The sequence below is a fragment of the Muntiacus reevesi genome, chromosome 17, assembly GCF_963930625.1.
Source record: "Muntiacus reevesi chromosome 17, mMunRee1.1, whole genome shotgun sequence".
Classification (NCBI taxonomy): Eukaryota; Metazoa; Chordata; class Mammalia; order Artiodactyla; family Cervidae; genus Muntiacus; species Muntiacus reevesi.
In genome coordinates, this window is record NC_089265.1 from 59,114,521 (window position 1) to 59,132,105 (window position 17,585).

General features: G+C 46.2%; 1 protein-coding gene and 1 long non-coding RNA gene across 5 annotated transcripts in view; one reads left to right on the plus strand and one right to left on the minus strand.

Annotated features, from left to right (window-relative positions):
* Positions 1–7,005, minus strand: part of TBC1D2 (TBC1 domain family member 2) — a 45,056-nt gene extending 38,051 nt beyond the window's left edge. For both annotated transcript variants that reach the window (XM_065908012.1, XM_065908011.1), the window contains exons 1-2: positions 6,452–7,005; positions 3,696–3,837 (exon numbers count right to left, since the gene is read on the minus strand). In XM_065908012.1, the coding sequence (XP_065764084.1) occupies positions 3,696–3,837; positions 6,452–6,826 (517 nt within the window). In that variant the 5' untranslated portion in view covers positions 6,827–7,005. The remainder of the gene's footprint in view (positions 1–3,695; positions 3,838–6,451) is intronic.
* Positions 6,732–17,585, plus strand: part of LOC136148458 (uncharacterized) — a 33,912-nt gene continuing 23,058 nt past the window's right edge. For 2 of the 3 annotated variants that reach the window (XR_010659500.1, XR_010659502.1), the window contains exons 1-2: positions 7,106–7,238; positions 11,304–11,396. This is a non-coding gene — a long non-coding RNA (uncharacterized lncRNA). Of the gene's footprint in view, positions 6,843–7,105; positions 7,239–11,303; positions 11,397–17,585 lie in introns of those variants that run through there. The other variant, XR_010659501.1, reaches the window with a different exon arrangement.

A 17,585-nucleotide genomic window follows, 5' to 3' on the forward strand; every position in this document is an offset into this window, starting at 1 on the left:
AATCATCCGTGCTCTAAGTCACTGCACTTAGGAAGACCAGCCGGGCAGTGTCATGATTGGCAGCAAGTGAGAGTCTATGAGCGGCACAGCAAGGCTTCTCACTAGGTTAACAGCAACCAGAGGCAGGCTTTTCACCAAAGGTTTTGCTGGGACAACCTTCCTGGAAACCCCCTTAAAAATATGCAGAACTGCAGATATTTCTACATCTGAGAATCCATCCCAAAGAAGTTGTCGGAAGTGCAGACTAAGCTTTATGAGCTAGGAGGCTCATCCTGGCACTGTTTGGCCTCACACTGGAAATAATGTTAAGGATCTGGGGATAGGTTAGACACATCATGATGCCTTCAGGCAATGGACTAGCACTCCACCATTGAGAACAATGCTAATGAAGAATGCTTAGGAATATGGGGAACATCCACGGGATATAAAATGGAAAAAGTTGGGATTCTGGTATGATCTCAACTGTCCAGAAAAAGTCTCAAAGATATACACTCTGCAATCTTAACAGAGGTTAGAACTGCATGATGGGGGCAGAAGTGGGCAGGTTATGCTCATCATAGTTTACCTCTCCTGCCACCTCACCAAAGTTTTTACAGTAAACATGGATTCTTTTTATAAACAGAAAATATATATTCATCAAAAGCAGTTATTAATAGTGAGATTTTGTAACAGGGAAATTTTAGGGTGCCAATGCTGAGTGCCAAAAAAGCCAAGTGCCTTTTGTATTATTACATGATCAGAGGTATGTTTAAATAAAAGGCAGGCAGGAGTCCATGACATAACATTAACACTGGCTGTCTCTGGGTGATAGGCTTATGGTTACTTTTTCTTCTAGTTTTCTGTGTTTCCAATATGTCTGCTTCCTCCAAAATGTTTAATATTAAGGAAGGTTTCAAGGCTAAGGAAGCATTATTTGAAGTATAAGAGAAAGGGAGGCAAAATATTTCAAGGTCAGTTTTGAGTGTTACAAAAAGTGGGAGAGAACGAAGGCCACTTGAGGGGTGGCATGACCCTGATCAGGCAGCCCCTGAGGATGACAGGATAGCAGACACTCTTCGTTTGGAGCCCTCTCACTGAGAGAGTAAAAGATTGCAGGGGTAGAGGAAATTTATGCCTGCACTACATCTACACAGAACTGATGTGACCCAAGGCTCTGGTCTAGGGTCTCTGGGCCTCTCTCCAGCCTAGAGAGGGAGGTGTACACGCCCTCAGAGAGGTGCCCACACAAAGAGCTTTCAGCAGCATTTACTTGTAATTCTCCTTTTGCCTGAACTGTAAGGCCTGCCACACCACCAGTCTGAAGAAATCACCACAATGAAATTGCCTAGCCAGAAGGTCGCTGCTTCCCCAAAGGACCCTGAACACATGACCAGCTGTCCCCACAGTCTGAGGGGTGTCTGGGGTGTGTGTGAGTCTGAAGACTAGGGTTCAAATTTTAGTGCTGACACCTTCTTGCTGTGTGACCTTGGACAGGTCTCTTGACCCCTTCGAGCCTCAGTTTCCTCTTCTGCAAAATGGGAATAACTACCTACCTAAGATCTCTGTGAGGATTAGGGAACTTGAGGCATGTAAAGTGTGAGAACAGAGTCAGTAAGTGGCATACCTGTTTCTATGATGATATACATAAACGGCCTTCGTAAACTGTGTCCTACTTTGGCAAAGTGTTATTATTATTATAGATCTGCTGACTCCCCCTTGATCTTCCATGGCTCTTATAGAGACCAGGGTTTAGGGCAACTATAAAATAAAGGTGTAAACACTTAGACACTGCAGAGAGCATGCCTTGCAGATTGCTCAAGGACATGACTAGACACTTCTGTAGAAGATGAGGTGGCCGTGACTCAAAGTCAGATGCGAGTCTGTTGGTTTTTGCTCCCCTAGGAGCATGCCTCTGCTTCCTCCCAGGAAGGGCGGAGGCTGGAGAGGCGGGGCAGTCTGCTCTAGAGGCTGATCCGGGGTCGGCCAAGTCACTCAAGACTCCGGAAATGTCTTTCTGGGGATGGGATGCTGCTATGGGGTGAGAAAGGCTTCCGAGGAGAAGCCTTACCCCCCCACCCCATCCCCCAACCCCGGTCCCCCGCAGGAGACTGGCGCCTGGTCATTAAGGCAAACCACTCTCCTCCCCCCACGCCCACTGCAGGGGCAGGCCCAAAGAGGCCCACCGAGTGTGCTGGACCAAAGGCATTCTTCTGCTAACCTGGTTCTTGGGACACTCGGGAGCCCTGTCAACGGAAGGCTTCCTTGGAACTTCTAGTCTGAGGGTGATCTGGCAACTGTGTCATTCAGCCACAGGTTCTGGCCTGGTCTGGGCTGTTGGCGCTCCCGGAGATGGGAGTGGAGGGTGAGAAGTGCAGAAGCAGGAGGTGACTGTAGAGTGGCCAGAGAGCGTCAGCGGGGATGCGTCACGGGGACAGCAGCAGGTGGGGACGCCGCCGGTGCTGCTGAAGAGCACAGCCCAAGGTGGGCATCGGGCGCACAGGCAGAGGCGAGGCCGGGAGGACAAGGCCCGAATCTGTGCTAAACGGCTGGGCCGGGACACGGAGGGCGGCCGTGGAAGGGGCGGGGCTCAGGCTCTCATCTGAGAAAGCTCGCTCGGGCGGCAGTGAAGAGGTCGGGTCTGCGGTGGCAGGCTGGGACGTGCGGACGCCGGAGAGGAGGCTGCTGTGGTTGCCCAGCTAAGAGTGGAGCCCTGACCCAAGGCAAGAGCCGTGAGGGCCTGGATCTGACGTGCAGGCCAGAGAGCAGACACTGCCGGCCCAGGGGACGGGCTGGACTGACCTGAGATTCAGGAAGGGGCAACTGTAAATGAAGTAAATGAAGGGGCAAATGGTAAATGAAGGCCATTTGCTGAGGGAAGGAAAAGTGGGGAGAAGGATAAAGGCAGATGAGCTCGGTCTGTAATGCATCTGGGTACCAGGGTCTAGGAGGCAGCTGGCCACAGGTCCCGCCCTTGCCCACGGGGGTCCCTGTCAACTGACGGTGAAGCACGACAGACACGCTCCAGCCCTGTGGGTGGTTTTCTGTCTCAGTTCTAAAGCCTGCCAGTCACAGTCCCGGCTGCAGTATGGGGGTAGGAGGGCATGAGCTCCAGGACTCCTCCATGCTGAGATGTTTCAGGATTTGGGTTCTTATGGGTCACCTGGGGTGATGGTTCTGCTCTACAGAAACACGGGATTTGGTCACGGATCTACTCGACTCACAGCACAAAAGCATTTATGTCAGAAGCGACAATAGCTGCATTTTCTCATTAACCTTCCTCACAGGTTGTGAAATTTCTTGAGATCTTCACATAATTGCCATCATCATAATATTAGCTGATGCTTACTAAGCTCTGACAATGATCAGGCATCATTCCAACCACTTAAGCCGCGTGGATTCATGTAATCTTTATAATAACCCTAAGAAGTAGGTATAGTTTATTAACCTCATTTTACAGGGAAGGAAATTGAAGCTCAGAAAGGTTAAGCAACTTGCCTAAGACTGCACAGGATGAGGATCTAAAGTCAGCCGGCATGGCCTCAGAGCCTGTGTTCTTGCCATGGATGCCATACTGTCGCCCTAGCTGATCCCGAGTCACGTCCCTGGCTCTCTGCTTCTTTAGCAGAGGACTCCTCCCATTCACTCCCAACAGGTGGGTAGAGGCTTGGTCACCAAAAGCCCTGGGTGTGTGGGCAGAAGGCAAGCCCGCTGGGTACCTGGCTCAGGGCGCAGGGCAGGCCCATTCCCAGGCAGAGCAGCGTCGGGGGCCGCAGGAGGTGCAGGCAGGCTGTTGTGGAACTCCCAGCGCTTCATCTGCAGTTGCTGCAGCCAGTACAGCATCACTTGCTTGGTGGCAGCCTGGGAAGCACAAGGGTTAGTTGGCAAAGGCCCACATGGGGGGACCAGGTGTGGGATGTGAGAAGATTAGGGGAAGCTTGGTAACTCTCCCCTTCCTGAGAAAGCAAAAACCAAACCAAACAGTGCCACTGTGGATGGGTGCCCATCTTTGCAACACCACATGTTCCTTGGGCACAGGGGACAACCAGGCTCTGAGCTTCTACTCAGAGATGTCTTAACCTTTTTGGGCCTCAGTTTTTTCATCTGTACTGCAGTGATGATAACACTCACTCCATAAGGTGGTTAGGAGAGTGAAATGAGGGAAGGAAAGTGTCCAGCAGAGCTCCTGACATGCAGCAGGTGCTCAAAAAGTGCTCAGTGGATAAAAGGGTCTGGAGACATTGAGAGAGAGGGAGAGAGCTTTGAAATTCTGACTTGGCTGCGGCCTGGGTAGCCTTACTACCTTCTTGTGGGACATCACAGTGTCCTAGTCAGCTTTGTGGAATGAGGAGAATCCCTCCTTTTTGAGAATGATACAACTGGGACCTGGAAAGTCATACGCACACAACAACAGAGTGGCACCTCCAGCAGCCCCCACGAGGTGTGCCTGATGCTGGTCATCGGTCCCCCAGTACTGGACGGTCCGCACACCTACTCTCACCTCCATTACGTGGCCTGACCCTCCACTGGGGAAGCCGGGCAGGAGTGCTTGGCCCCTTCTATAGATGGAGAAACTAAGGCTCTGAGGTGGCCCAGGCAGGTGGTGGTAGAGCTGGTCCCAGAACCCGGGTCTCCCACTTCCAAGTCAGAGACCTGTTATAATATATGGCCAGGAGATTGTGACTTACGGAGAGAAGGCCGGGGATCAGATGGGCTGCAGACGCCGGGCAGCTCGCTAGGATTGGAAGGTGAGCCTCACAGAGATGACCACAGTCAAGGCCACGTGAGAACATGAGCAAGCAACCAGCGCAAGCCCTCTTCTCAAGAGGACCACTGGTGAGGTGTGCAGAAGGTGGGGGCTCCATGAAAGGGGCCCTCAGCCTGCCATGGAGGGATCAAATCAGGTGAAATGCTGCCACCATTCTTTTTCTATATATCAATGCTTTCCCTGAGAGACCTCAGCTTCTCCCAGGGCTTCACCATGACCTTGTGCTCACAGACTCCCACTCACATCCAAACATCCCATTTTATTAATTCTTCAGACATGTGTATATTGAGCATCTATGGTATGTGTCAGGGACTGTGGGAGGCAATGGAGACACGGTGAGCCCACACGGCCCCTGTCCTCTGGAAACTTAGGAATCTACCAAGGGCACACATGACTGTATGTCCTGCTGTTCCCTCCTCTGGGGTTCCCTCCCGTCAGTGACTGGGCCTCCTCTCCATATCCACAGCCACCTGCATGTGTCTCCTTCCCCAGTGCCACAGCTCAGCCACCCTTCTCTCCTGACAGACTACCCCCCCCCCCCCCCCCCCCCCACTGCAGCCTGCTCACAAGATTGGCCTGGACATTAAAGTGCAACTGAAAGCTCTGAGCTCTATCCAAGGGGCTCAGCAGAGTCCCCACGGGCGGGAAGGGGGGTGGAGGCGCAGGAAGACAGGGTGGGGGGGGAGGGACGCAGTCTCCGGGCACACTGCTCTCCGAGTGTAGATTCCAGAGCTCCGAGCCCACACCAGTCTTTCTCTCCAGCTAAGTTCTAGGCACTTTCACTCGACAAGTACTTTCTGACCTTGGTTCTGTCACTATGTTTGGTTATTCAGAAAATACGTATCAAGCACCCACTACGCGCCAGCAGGAGTCTAGGCTGAGATTAATTCAGCTGCCTGTCATGTGCCAGGTGCTTACATAACTTGTTTTAGTCTCACAAACTATCTAGGTACTGAGAGGTTAACTTGCCTTGAGTCACACAGTGAGTAGATGATGCAGACTTTGAATCCAAGCCTGTCTGATTTCAAAGCACGTGGCCTTTGCAATGCTTCAGGCTTTTCCAGTTAAATATGATAATAAAACAGAACTTACTGATGAGAAAACAGGTTTGGATATGCTTCAATGAACAACGTAGGTTGATCAGTGAAACCTAAGTATTTGTCTCCCAATCTCTGCCAACGTTTTCTCAGCATTCACTCCCCCTGGCTACAACATCGGGAAAAGTAATTCAGAATCCAGGCCTTGAAAGTTGATTGCAAAACTCATACCTTGACTATACTTCAGCCCTAAGTAAGAAAGTTATGGTGACTGCCTAGTTTTTTGTTGTTAAGCTGGTAAGTCTTGTCTGACTCTTGCAACCCAAAGGACTGTACCCTTAAAGTTTTGATAGGGTATGCAAAGCTATGAGATTCCAAGTGTGGGCTACACTAGTTTCCAGTGGTGTGACTCACACCAGGCCCTTTACCCCTTTATGACTCAGTTTTTTGATCCGTAATATACGTCCATCATCCCGGCCTTTACTGCAGGAACCTAATGAGGAGATAGGTGTGACTGCGCTTTGAAAACCACAAAGCCCTGGGCACTCGGGGCTCACTGAGGTGATCGGGGTCGGTGATTACGGCACGTTTATTGTGACCACCCACCTGTGCCTGGCGGTGCCCTGGGATCCCATCCCGGCCAAAAGGGCGAAAGAAGTGCTCCATTTACCTTCAAGGTAATTATCCGGCTGGGAGTCTTGATTTCAAAAGTGCCCTCCTCGGCGTCCGCCTTGCAGTCAAAGACCGCACTGGAGAGGTCGATGCTGTCCAACGGATTCGCATCCTGCGCGGTCCGCGAGTAATACAGGTGACATTTCCTCTCGTCGAAGAAGAACCAGCGGGACTTCCAGCCCCGGATGGGCCCCTTGCCACCAAACTTACTTAAATATCCACAGAGTTTTTTGGGGGCCGCCTCCAGGGACCGGGTGCAGCCCTCCGACTCCTCCGAAGGCGACACCTCGGGGACCCTGGCCGAGCCGGCAGGCTCTTCGGACCACGGGACGGAGGATCCAGACTCCGCGGGGCTCTCCTGCGCGCCCTCCATCTCTGAGGGACCGGAGGTGAGTGGCCCAACCCCAGTCAAATCTTCAAAACTCAGGTGGTAACCTTCCAAGAGGGAGTGATCCGACGGGGGCGCGGCCAGCGGTGACCCGCCTCCGGGAGACGGCGGAGGGACTCGGTTGGCGGCATCTGTGAGCCTCGCAGATCCAAAGCCCAGTAGGGGCGGGTGGCCACGCCCATGCGGGCCTCGCCCGCCAGGACACGCCCCGACGCGCCCCTTCCGGCCGCTCCCGTCCCGCCTACTTCAGGCTTTTCCTCGCTGCCTGTCCGCCATCTTTACTGGGGGCAGCTTCCGGCGTGAGGCGGTCCACAGGTTGGAGGCGTGGTGTCCCCGGATTAGTTCACCCGCGGCAGGGAAACGGAAAGAGACGCCGGTCCTCGAGGACACTGCTGTGGTAACTCGCGTCATGACGTGGAAGGGTGGGCCTTTCTCGCGCCTCGGGGGCCTCCCGCCTTTTCTCCTCAGGTGCCGCTCCGGTCAGCGTCGGACGGCGGACCGCGCGGCCATTGGCTGAGAGGGACGGCCTTCTCAGTGTCGCCACTTCCGGCCCCGCTCACGGCGCGTGGGGCTCGTGGGCTCTGCCAGGGTCTCGTTACCCGCGGCAGTTTATTCGCGGACCACCCCTGACCGCGGCGGCCTCTCCGCCCTCCGGCCCAGCCTCCTTCTCTGGCTGCCGGCGTTACGTGGGGCGCCTGGTCCGGCTGCTGCCCTGACGGGGGTCGGACTCCGCAAATTGCACACAGACAGATGTGTACCTAGGCCCTGACTGACTCGCTCAACCTCATGTCCCCTCCTACCACTTAACCTTGAGTTTTGCCGCCTCCCTCCGGTCCTAGGTGCGTCCCTCCTCGTCTGTCCACCTCTTCCGCGGCTTCCTGGTGCCCTGGCCCTTTCTCAGCTCCCCTCCCTCTAGCTGCTCTTTCTCTGCAGCCCTTCACAGAATTCTCATTTTTCCGGGTAAATTATGCCCAGAGACTGAGATTCTTTGCCAGTACAGTAATTTTTTTTTTTTTTTACATATGTTTACTGCAGAAATTATAATTTATAATAACAGTATTTCCCAAGTCACTAGTATACGGGATAATGTCTCTTAATAAGCTAATGAAGACGTAACATCCTCCGAACCGTAAGAGGGCCACAAGGTTAAAACTGTTTTGATAGATGATTTCTAAAACTGTTTTTCCTGTCTTCCCCTTGCATGGCTGGGAACTAAATTTGCATTCTTTGTTACTGATTAATGCTGGCGGGCCTTCTTGCTAGTTTTGTTGTCCCTCAACCCCAGTCTTAAGACTTTCCTTAAATACTCCTGGTTTCTCCCCAGAAGGCAGGCTGGTAATTGTCACGAAGTTAGTCTGCTACTGTGCTCATTTGCTGGCAAATCAATAAATTTCGCCTTCCTTTATCCTCAGAACCTTCTCATTATCCTCAGTCTGCATTGGGAAGGAGGACCGAATTTTCAATTACAAAATCAGTGTTATGTTAATTATACTGTTGTTCCAGCCAAAGGGGGGAAATGAAAGCAATAAAATCCAACTTTAGTTCAGGTGTACCTTTCTACCAGTTGGTTCCTGGTATAGCCAGTCCTTCCTTCAAGTTGGGTCCCATTACCGATGTTGGTAGAGGTTGCTCCAGAGGTTATTCCTCCAGGGACCCTTACACGGCTTGTGCCACTGCCTACAAGGACTGGCACTGCCAGGTTAGGACCAGGTCTCCCTTCTTTTCTGAGACTGCTGCACAGTTTAATGCTGCTGTTGACCAGGAGTAGCCTGACTGGGGCCGGAGCAAGTGTCTGCAGAGCTTCACCGAAATATTTGAATCAGCAAAGAGTAGCCTTGCCCAGACGGAACACCCTAGACTTGCTCATCAGACCTCTTGGTTTTTATCCTCTAACAGTCCATCATCTGATGGACACTGCTGTCTTTAGTATAATGATGTAATGGTCCTCTCCACTCTGGGTGTGAAAGTTCGGTAAGAAAGTCCTAATATCCTACTTCAAAACAGTTTTTTCAAAGCAAATTCAAACCACAGACAACTTTGTCCCCAACAGCTAGTTTTCCAAAGATGGATTTGAAATCATCATCAGTCAGTATCAGACACTGGTGCACTCTCAGTGGTGGTGACGAGAGGCAGTGGATGAAGGTGAGGGTTCTGTGGTCCCTTTCCAGCTTGGCAGTCTTGAGCGATTTGCTCATGCAAGGTCTCAGACTTCTCATCTGTAAACATGGGAGACAGATTTAGGTAAAGTTAATGAAACTTAAGCTCACCTTCAGGGACTACTCAATTTGTTATATTTATTTTTTTATTCTGAAAAAGCATCCATCTTTGTATCTAGCTTTGTGTTAATGTTTTTTTTTTCCCCTCAAGTTGTGCAGATTTGATAGGCTCATTTTCTTTTCTTGTTTTTAAAAAAATATTTGCTTATTTATTTGGCTGTGCCGGGTCTTAATTGCGACATGCGGGATCTTGAGTTGCGGCAAGCAGAATTTTTGGTTGTGGCATGTGGGATGTAGTTCCCTGACTAGGGATGGAACTCAGGCCCCCCACTGCATTGGCAGCATGAACCACCAGGGAAGTCCTGTGTATTATTCTTCAATACTGTATAAATTCCAGTTTCCATAAATCTGGATCCCATGATCAATATTGCGAGAGTTACTTTGCTTTTAAAGTAATTTGTGTGAAGCTGCAAGCACAGAGGGTGGGACACAGTAAATGTTAACTGTAATTAAAACTCAGTAAAGAAGACCTTGAGGCAAAAGGCAGTGAACCACAGACAGGATGGTAGATTATATAGTAGAATTCATACCATTTAAAACTTGGAAATACTACAATTACAATTGGAGATTGTAGCACACCACTTTTAGCGTTTGTGAGATTTGCTGGAAAACAGCCACAAAAAACAAAGATACAGAGATCAGAAGGCAATGATAAGGTTGAATCAGTTAAATAGGGATTTTTTATGTTATGCTCCATGTCAAAAAGACATTTTTGTTATCTAGAAAGATTTTGTGCCAGCAAGTACCTTGTCATGAAAATTTGAAAATAATAACAAAAAAAGTTAACCAAACACTCTATCTCTTAGAAGTAAAAACAAATTTTCTAAATAGCTATTGGGTAAAAAGGAAAATAGCTGCCATTATGAACTATTTGGTGGAGGAAGGTAAAGACAATAAAAGCTGTGCTTATCAATATTCAGCTTGAATGCTTAGTCACTGGTGTCATATGGACCTCCAGTATTTGAATTCTAGCGCCATCGATTATTGTGTGATCTTGGGACATAGACTAGAACACTGCCATTCTTGTGGATAGAGTTGGAAGGGGTATTGCACGTTTCTCAACTTTTTCATCCTGTTATAGGTTGAATTGTCACCCTTAAATTCGTGTGTTGAAGTTCCAACCCCAGTATCTCAGAATGTGACAGTATTTGGAGATAAGGCCTTTGAAGAGGTAATTAAGGTAAAATGAAGTCAGTAAGGTGGACCCTACTCCAGTTTGACTCATGTCTTTATAAGAAAAGATTGGCACACACATACACACCCACACATGCACGCTTACTAAGATCTGGGGAAGACAGCCATCTACCAACCAAGAAGAGTGACCTCAAAAGAAACCAGCCCTGTCAACACCTTGATGTTGGATTTCTAGCCTTCACAGTTGTGAGAAAATTAATTTCTGTTGTTTAAAGCCCAGTGTTTCTTTAGGGCAACCCTAGCAAACTAATACATTCCCTGAACAACAGAGAGCTTCCTTGGAAACCCATCACAGGCACAGTTCATAATGAATTAGAGCAGCCATGCAAACCCTCTGAAACTTTATTTTATAAACATAAATAGATGCAAATTCATATCAGTTTAGTATAAAATATTTTATGTTAATTTCTAAAAAGTTGAACAGTGGAACCCTACTCCCAACCACTTCCACGCCGAGGATGGAGGAGAGGAAGAGTGTACAGGCCCCAGCTGGGGTGGTGTGTGTTGGGAAAGCTGGTCACTGGAATTTTCATTGACCCATTATAACCTCTCTGGGTTTTGGTTTCCTCATCAGTAAAATAAGGAAAACAATTCCTCCTCAGGGCATCCCATCGAGTGTTTGTGAAGACTAAGAAGTAATTATGGCAAATTTGGGGGTTGGTATCCCTAATCTGCTGTAATGTTAACATGCTCATGGTGGGAATTCCATGGTGGGCCTCTGTGCTTCCACTGCAGTGGGCACGACTTCCATCCCCAGTCAAGGAACTTTGATCCCTCCAGCTGCAAAAAAACAGAAAAACATGCTCTGGGTTGCTCCAGGGGAAAAGAAGATGAAAACGGTAAAAACAGATTTAAGTTTTAGGTTTAGGGATATTAGAGGAAACTTCTGTTAATCTGGATGCATTAATTGCTGTGTGTTCTAGTGGATGCACTTCTGGTTATTGCATCAAAATATAGTAACATCCTTCCTCTTCTTCCCCTTCAAAATTTAGTAACATCCTTCCCCTTGAAGAAGAGTGTCAGCTGCGCAGCGGGAGGTGGTCAGAGAGCGACACCGTGTGGCCGTCGTGGTGTGCTGTTCTTGGGTGTGTTGGGCGTTCCCGGGCGCTCTGAGAAAGCTGGCTTCAAGCTCAGCATTCAGAAAACTAAGATCATGGCATCCGGTCCCGTCACTTCATGGCAAACAGATGGGGAAACAATGGGAACAGTGACAGACTTTATCTTTTTGCGCTCCAAAATCACTGTAGATGGTGACTACACCCGTGAAATTAAAAGACGCTTACTCCTTGGCAGGAAAGTTATGACCAACCTAGACGGCATATTAAAAAGTAGAGGCATTACTTTGCCAACAAAGGTCCATCTAGTCAAAGCTATGGTTTTTCCAGTAGTCACGAATGGATGTTAGACTTGGACTATAAAGAAAGCTGAGTGGCAAAGAATTGATGCTTTTGAACTGTGGCGTTGGAGAAGATTCTTGAGGGTCTCTTGGACTGCAAGGAGATCCAACCAGTCCATCCTAAAGGAAATCAGTCCTGAATATTCATTGGAAGGACTGATGCTGAAGCTCCAATACTTTGGCCACCTGATGCGAAGAACTGACTCATTTGAAAAGACCCTGATTCTGGGCAAGATTGAAGGGGGGGAGGAGAAGGGGATGACAGAGGATGGGATGGTTGGATGGCATCACCAGCTCAATGGACATGAGTTTGAGTAAACTCTGGGAATTGGTGATGGACAGGGAGGCCTGGTGTGCTGCAGTCCATGGGGTTGCAAAGAGTCGGACATGACTGAGCGACTGAACTGAACTGAACAGGCTCTTTTGCTAAAGGGCTTAAAGTTAAATAAGAGTTGCTCAGTGGTGTCCAACTCTTTGTGACCCCATGGACTACAGAGTCCATGGAATTCTCTAGGCCAGAATACTAGAGTGGGTAGACTTTCCCTTCTCCAGAGGATCTTCCCAACCCAGGGATCCAACCCAGGTCTCCTGCATTGCAGGCGGATTCTTTAGCAGCTGAGCCACAAGGGAAGCCCCAAAAGGCTTAAAAGAGGTACCAAATAATGTTCCCTTTCCCCCACAATATATCCTAAACAGGCAGGTTAATAATTTGACATCTTTAAAACATATATATTTTACATATTCCTTCAGCCTGTTTTTTAGTGAAGGGTAGAGAAACAGATTTTCTATTAACAAAATCATGTATTTCTTTGTATTCAATATAAGGGTTTATTACATGCACTAATGAACATTTTTTCTTAAGTAATTTAGAGTTGCCTTCAGTGTTGAGTTTTTTTACTTATTAATACTTTGGGACAATTTCAGTTCTCTTATTAAGGAAAGAGTACTCCTGCTGCTGCTGCTAAGTTGCCTCAGTCATGTCCGACTCTGTGCGACCCCATAGACGGCAGCCCACCAGGCTCCCCTGTCCTTGGGATTCTCCAGGCAAGAACACTGGAGTGGGTTGCCATTTCTTTCTCCAAAGAAGGAGTACAGTCTTATTTAAAATATGATTTTAAAATTTTAGGTTTTCTGGTCAGGAAAACGTCATCATATAATGTCTAACATTTATTTTTGAGTAATATTTTCAGTTGATAATAAGCCCAAAGAATTCATGTTTATTTGACAGTTTTTATTTTTAAATACATTTATGATTTTGTTCTTCCAGTGTTACTGAGGTATAATTGACTTATAGCACTGAATAAATTTAAGGTGTATAGCATAATAATTTGAGTTACATACATCATGAAGTGATTATCACAATAAGTTTAGGAACATCCATTATCGCATGTAGTTACAAAATTAAATAAAAAATTTAATGGAAAACTATTTTTTCCTTGTAAAGAGAATTCAGAGTTTACTCTCAACTTTCATATATAATATACATACAGCAGTATTAATTATCTTTATCATGGACATTTTATCCCTAGTACCTATTTATCTTATAACTGGAAGTTTGTACCTTTGAATTCCTTCATCCATTCCTGCCATACCCTACCTCTGACAACCATAAATCTAATCTCTTTTTATGAGTTTGTTTTTGAAGTATAATTGACTTAAGACACTGTGTTAGTTCCTTGTACACAACATGGTGATTTGATATTTTGGTACATTTCAAAATGATTACTGCAGTAAATCTACTTATACTCTGTCCCCATACAAAGATTAAATAATTATTGATTATATCCCCCAGACTGTACATTTCATTCTTGTGACTCATTTATTTTGCAACTGGAAGTTTGTACCTCTTAATCTCTCTCACCTATTTCTCTCCACCCTCAACCCCCTCTTTTCTCACAACCACCTGTTTGTTCTCTGCATCTGTTTAAAAAACCCTGTTCTGTTTTGTTATATTTGTTAACTTGTTTTATTTAGTTTATCTCTTTGACCACACCGCTTGGCATGAAGGATCTTAGTTCTTCAGCCATGAATCAAACCTGTGCCCCCTGTAGTGGGAGCTAGGAGACTTCACCACTGGATTGTCAGGGAAGTCCCACTTTTCTTTTTTTAGATTCTGCATATAAGTGAAATCATACAGTGTTTACTTTTCTCTGTCTGACTTTTTTTTTACTTAGCATAATGGCCTAACTTTATCTGTATTGTCACCAATGGCAGCACTTCGTTCTTTTTTGTGGCTTTGTAATACTCCATTGTGTATATATGCCAGATCTTCTTTATCCATTCATCTGTTGATGGGCACTTAGCTTGCTTTCATATCTTAGCTATTGTAAATAACACTGCAGTGAACATAGGGGTGCACGTGTCTTTTTCAGATTCGTGTTTGCTGGATTGTATGGTGGTTCTTTTTTTTTTTTTTTTTAACATTGAATGCTGAATTGTATGGTGGTTCTATTTTTAATTTTTTGAGGAATCTCCTTACTGTTCGCCGTGATGGCTGCACCAGTTGACATTCTCACCAACAGTGCATGAGGGTTCTCTTCTTCACAACCTCACCAGCACTTGCTGTTTGTTATCTCTTTGATAATAGCCTTTCCTGTGGGTGATTTTAATTTGCATTTCCCTGATGATTGTGATATTGGGCATCTTTTCATATGCTTGTTGGCCAGCTGTATGTCTTATTTGGAAAAATGTCTGTTCAGATCTCTGCCCGTTTATTAATAGGATTGCTTGTTTCTTAAATGTTGAGTTGTATGAGTTCTTTGTGTATTTGGAATCTTAACCCCGTATCATATAAGTTGCTTGTAAATAGTTTCTTTCATTCAGTTGGCACCCTTTTTGTTTTGTTGATAGTGTCCTTCACTGTGCAAAAGTCTCTTAGTTTGAGGTAGTCTTATTTGTTTACTTTGGTTTTGTTTCCCTTGCCTAAGGAGACATCAAAAAAAAAAAAAAAGAAATGCTGCCAAGGTTGATGTCAAAGAGCATACTGCCTATGTTTTTAAGTCTTTAATCCATTTTGAATTAACTCTTGTGCGTGGTGTGAGAAAGTATTCCAGGTTGGTTCTTTTTGCATGTAGCTGTCTAGTTTTCTCAAATACGTAATTTTAAGGGAATTTTATTTAAATTTATTTATTTAGTTTTATTTAAACACACAAGTCACTTGCAAATAGGATTCTCACTGATAGTTTTCCTTTTAAAATATTGAAGTAGGCAGACAGAGAAACAGTGTTTAGTTCTGCATGTATACTTCATAATGTCACATGATCTCAGAAGCTAAGATAGGCTTCCCAGCTACCTGGCAGGGTCACTGTAACATAACGAATGTTCACTGCATTGATCAAATTTTGCATGATTGAACATAATGGAAACTCTGTTCCACGTGTCCAGCACACATTTCACAGCGTTTAGTTGTAGACTCTTGAAAGAAATGACCTGACATTGAACAGTTTTATTTTATATTCCCTTTCGAATTCTGAATGTAAACCAGATTCTGGAAAAGGAACTTCAGTTCCAAGGAAACTTTCCTTTTTAATTGTTTTATATTTTAAAGAATCACATAGTGTGGGAGAATATTTTTAGTTTAATTTTCACAGATTTGTAAACCAGAGAAATGAAAGTCTGAACCTCTTTGTTTTGTGTTCTTAGTGGGCTTGGCCAGGAATGTAGCCACATCAGTTAATGGGCAGGGAAAAGAAATTCCTGTGGGAAATTAACTGTCAAATCTTGGTGGCACTGTCATCATTTCTTCTCTAGCATCTCTGGAGTTAGACTGTCTGGATTTAAATTCTGGCCCTATCATCACTAGATGTGTGACTTTGGGCAAGTTACTTAACTTCTCTGTGCCCGAGTTTCTTCTGTATATCTGAGGATAATCTTTTTTAAGAAATTAAAAAGTTTTTTTTTTTTTTTTTTGAAGTACAGTTAATTTACAATGTTGAGTTAGTTTCAAGTATACAGCAAAGTGATTCGGTTATAACTAAGGATAATCTTAATACCTATTCTGTAGTGTTATTACATGTGAGATAAACCACCTAAAGTGCTTACACAGTGTCTGGCCTATAGAAAGCATTTAGTAAGTGTTGGCTACTATTATTAGTATGAGTTTTAGGAATCATAGGTTTTTTTTAGCTAGTAGGACTCTCAACATTCATTTGATTCAGGTCATTGTCCAAAATCTCTTATTTTTATTCCAGTCTAGCAGGTAAGATAGTTTTTCTATTTATTAGAATAATAATAAATAAATAAAAATAAAATGGTTTCATTAACAGGATGCTCCAAACTCTTCTAAAAGGTAGTCAACTAGATGGCAGTCTTCCTTCAAGGAGGAATAATGTTTCTTTGAAAATGCAAATGCTTTTGAACTGTGGTGTTGGAGAAAACTCTTGAGAGTCCTTTGGACTGCACGAGATCAAACCAGTCAATCCTAAAGGAAATTGGTCCTGAATATTCATTGGAAGGGCTGATGCTGAAGCTGAAGCTCCGATATTTTGGCCACTTGATGTGAAGAACTGACTCATTGGAAAAGACCCTGTTTGATGCTGGGCAAGATTGAAGGCAGGAGGAGAAGGGGACACAGAGGATGAGATGGTTGGATGGCATCACCAACTTGATGGACCTGAGTTTGAGCAAGCTCCGGGAGTTGGTGATGGACAGGGAGGCCTGCCGTGCTGCAGTCCATGGGGTCGCAAAGAGTCGGACACGACTGAGTGACTGAACTGAACTGAAAAGCATAAAATGGCCACTCTCCTGGAGGTGGTGTTCCTGGTAATGGGTGCATGACCCATTCGTCCCTGCACATTTCAGGAGCTGCCTTTCTCCTTTCCATTGGGTTATTGGGAAGCTTGCTCCAGTACTGAGTGCAGACAGACATTTGGTGAATTTCCGTGCTGTTGACATGCATTGCAGATGTTTGGGAGCACAGGGAGAGAGGGATAATTGAGATGACATAGCTCTATGCTACTGTTTCAAATGAAGGTTGAGAGTTAATAGAGTACAGCTGAAGTCACTTGATCACTCACCTGCAGAGAAAAGGCAAGTAATAACATACATGGGTTAAGTGGGTTGAGTACAAGGGGAAAACCCTGCGGTGCAGGCGGAGTAATAAATGTCAGTGAACACGTGGCTGTGATATTGGGTTGAGTGGGGAGTGGTGCTGGCCATGGTGAGCTAAAGAACATAAGACCCGTGGAAAGGGGCACATCTGCTCAGCTCTGTCCCCAGTAACAACAACAGAACACTCCGAAGGCACACCGTGCACTAATAAGAGCAGGTGCACCTGTTTGCCCCGTGTGACATGCATGTCATCAGTCTGCAGCCTCCAGACAAAGGTCTTTGGGCTCACGCATTCCAGCTTCTCACCTGCTATAGGGATTCCCTTTCTCGCCTCCCTGTTTGAACACTTTTGGAGAGTGGCCACTTCCTCACAAGGCTCTCTGCTGAACCGAAACTGTCTCTTTGAGCTGGCTGCAAGTTGTCCTCCTTTGTCCCTCTGTAGAGATGAGGAGTAAGACGTCTTTGATGATGACTTCTCACAGGAGGTAATAGTTGTCATGCTGCACTTCCCCACTGCCCCCGTCCTTCTTCAGCTGTGACATGACATGGTTTCTAGGCCTCACTGTCTGGTTCCTGTCCTTCAGAGCTGCTTGTTCAGAAGCCTCATGACGGGAACTGCAGGTCTGAGGGTAAGGCGGCACTTGCACACACCTTGTAACTTTGATCTCCAAGAGGCCAAGCAAATAGGGACGTCTGCCCTGCCAAGTCCTGTCTGCCTCCTCTGACATGTGTTGGGTCCATCAGAGAATGGGGAAGGAAAAATCTCACTTTTGCAAAGCCATGTGGAAAAGTGGAAGGATTTTACCGAGAAAGGAATTTCTTTGAAGAT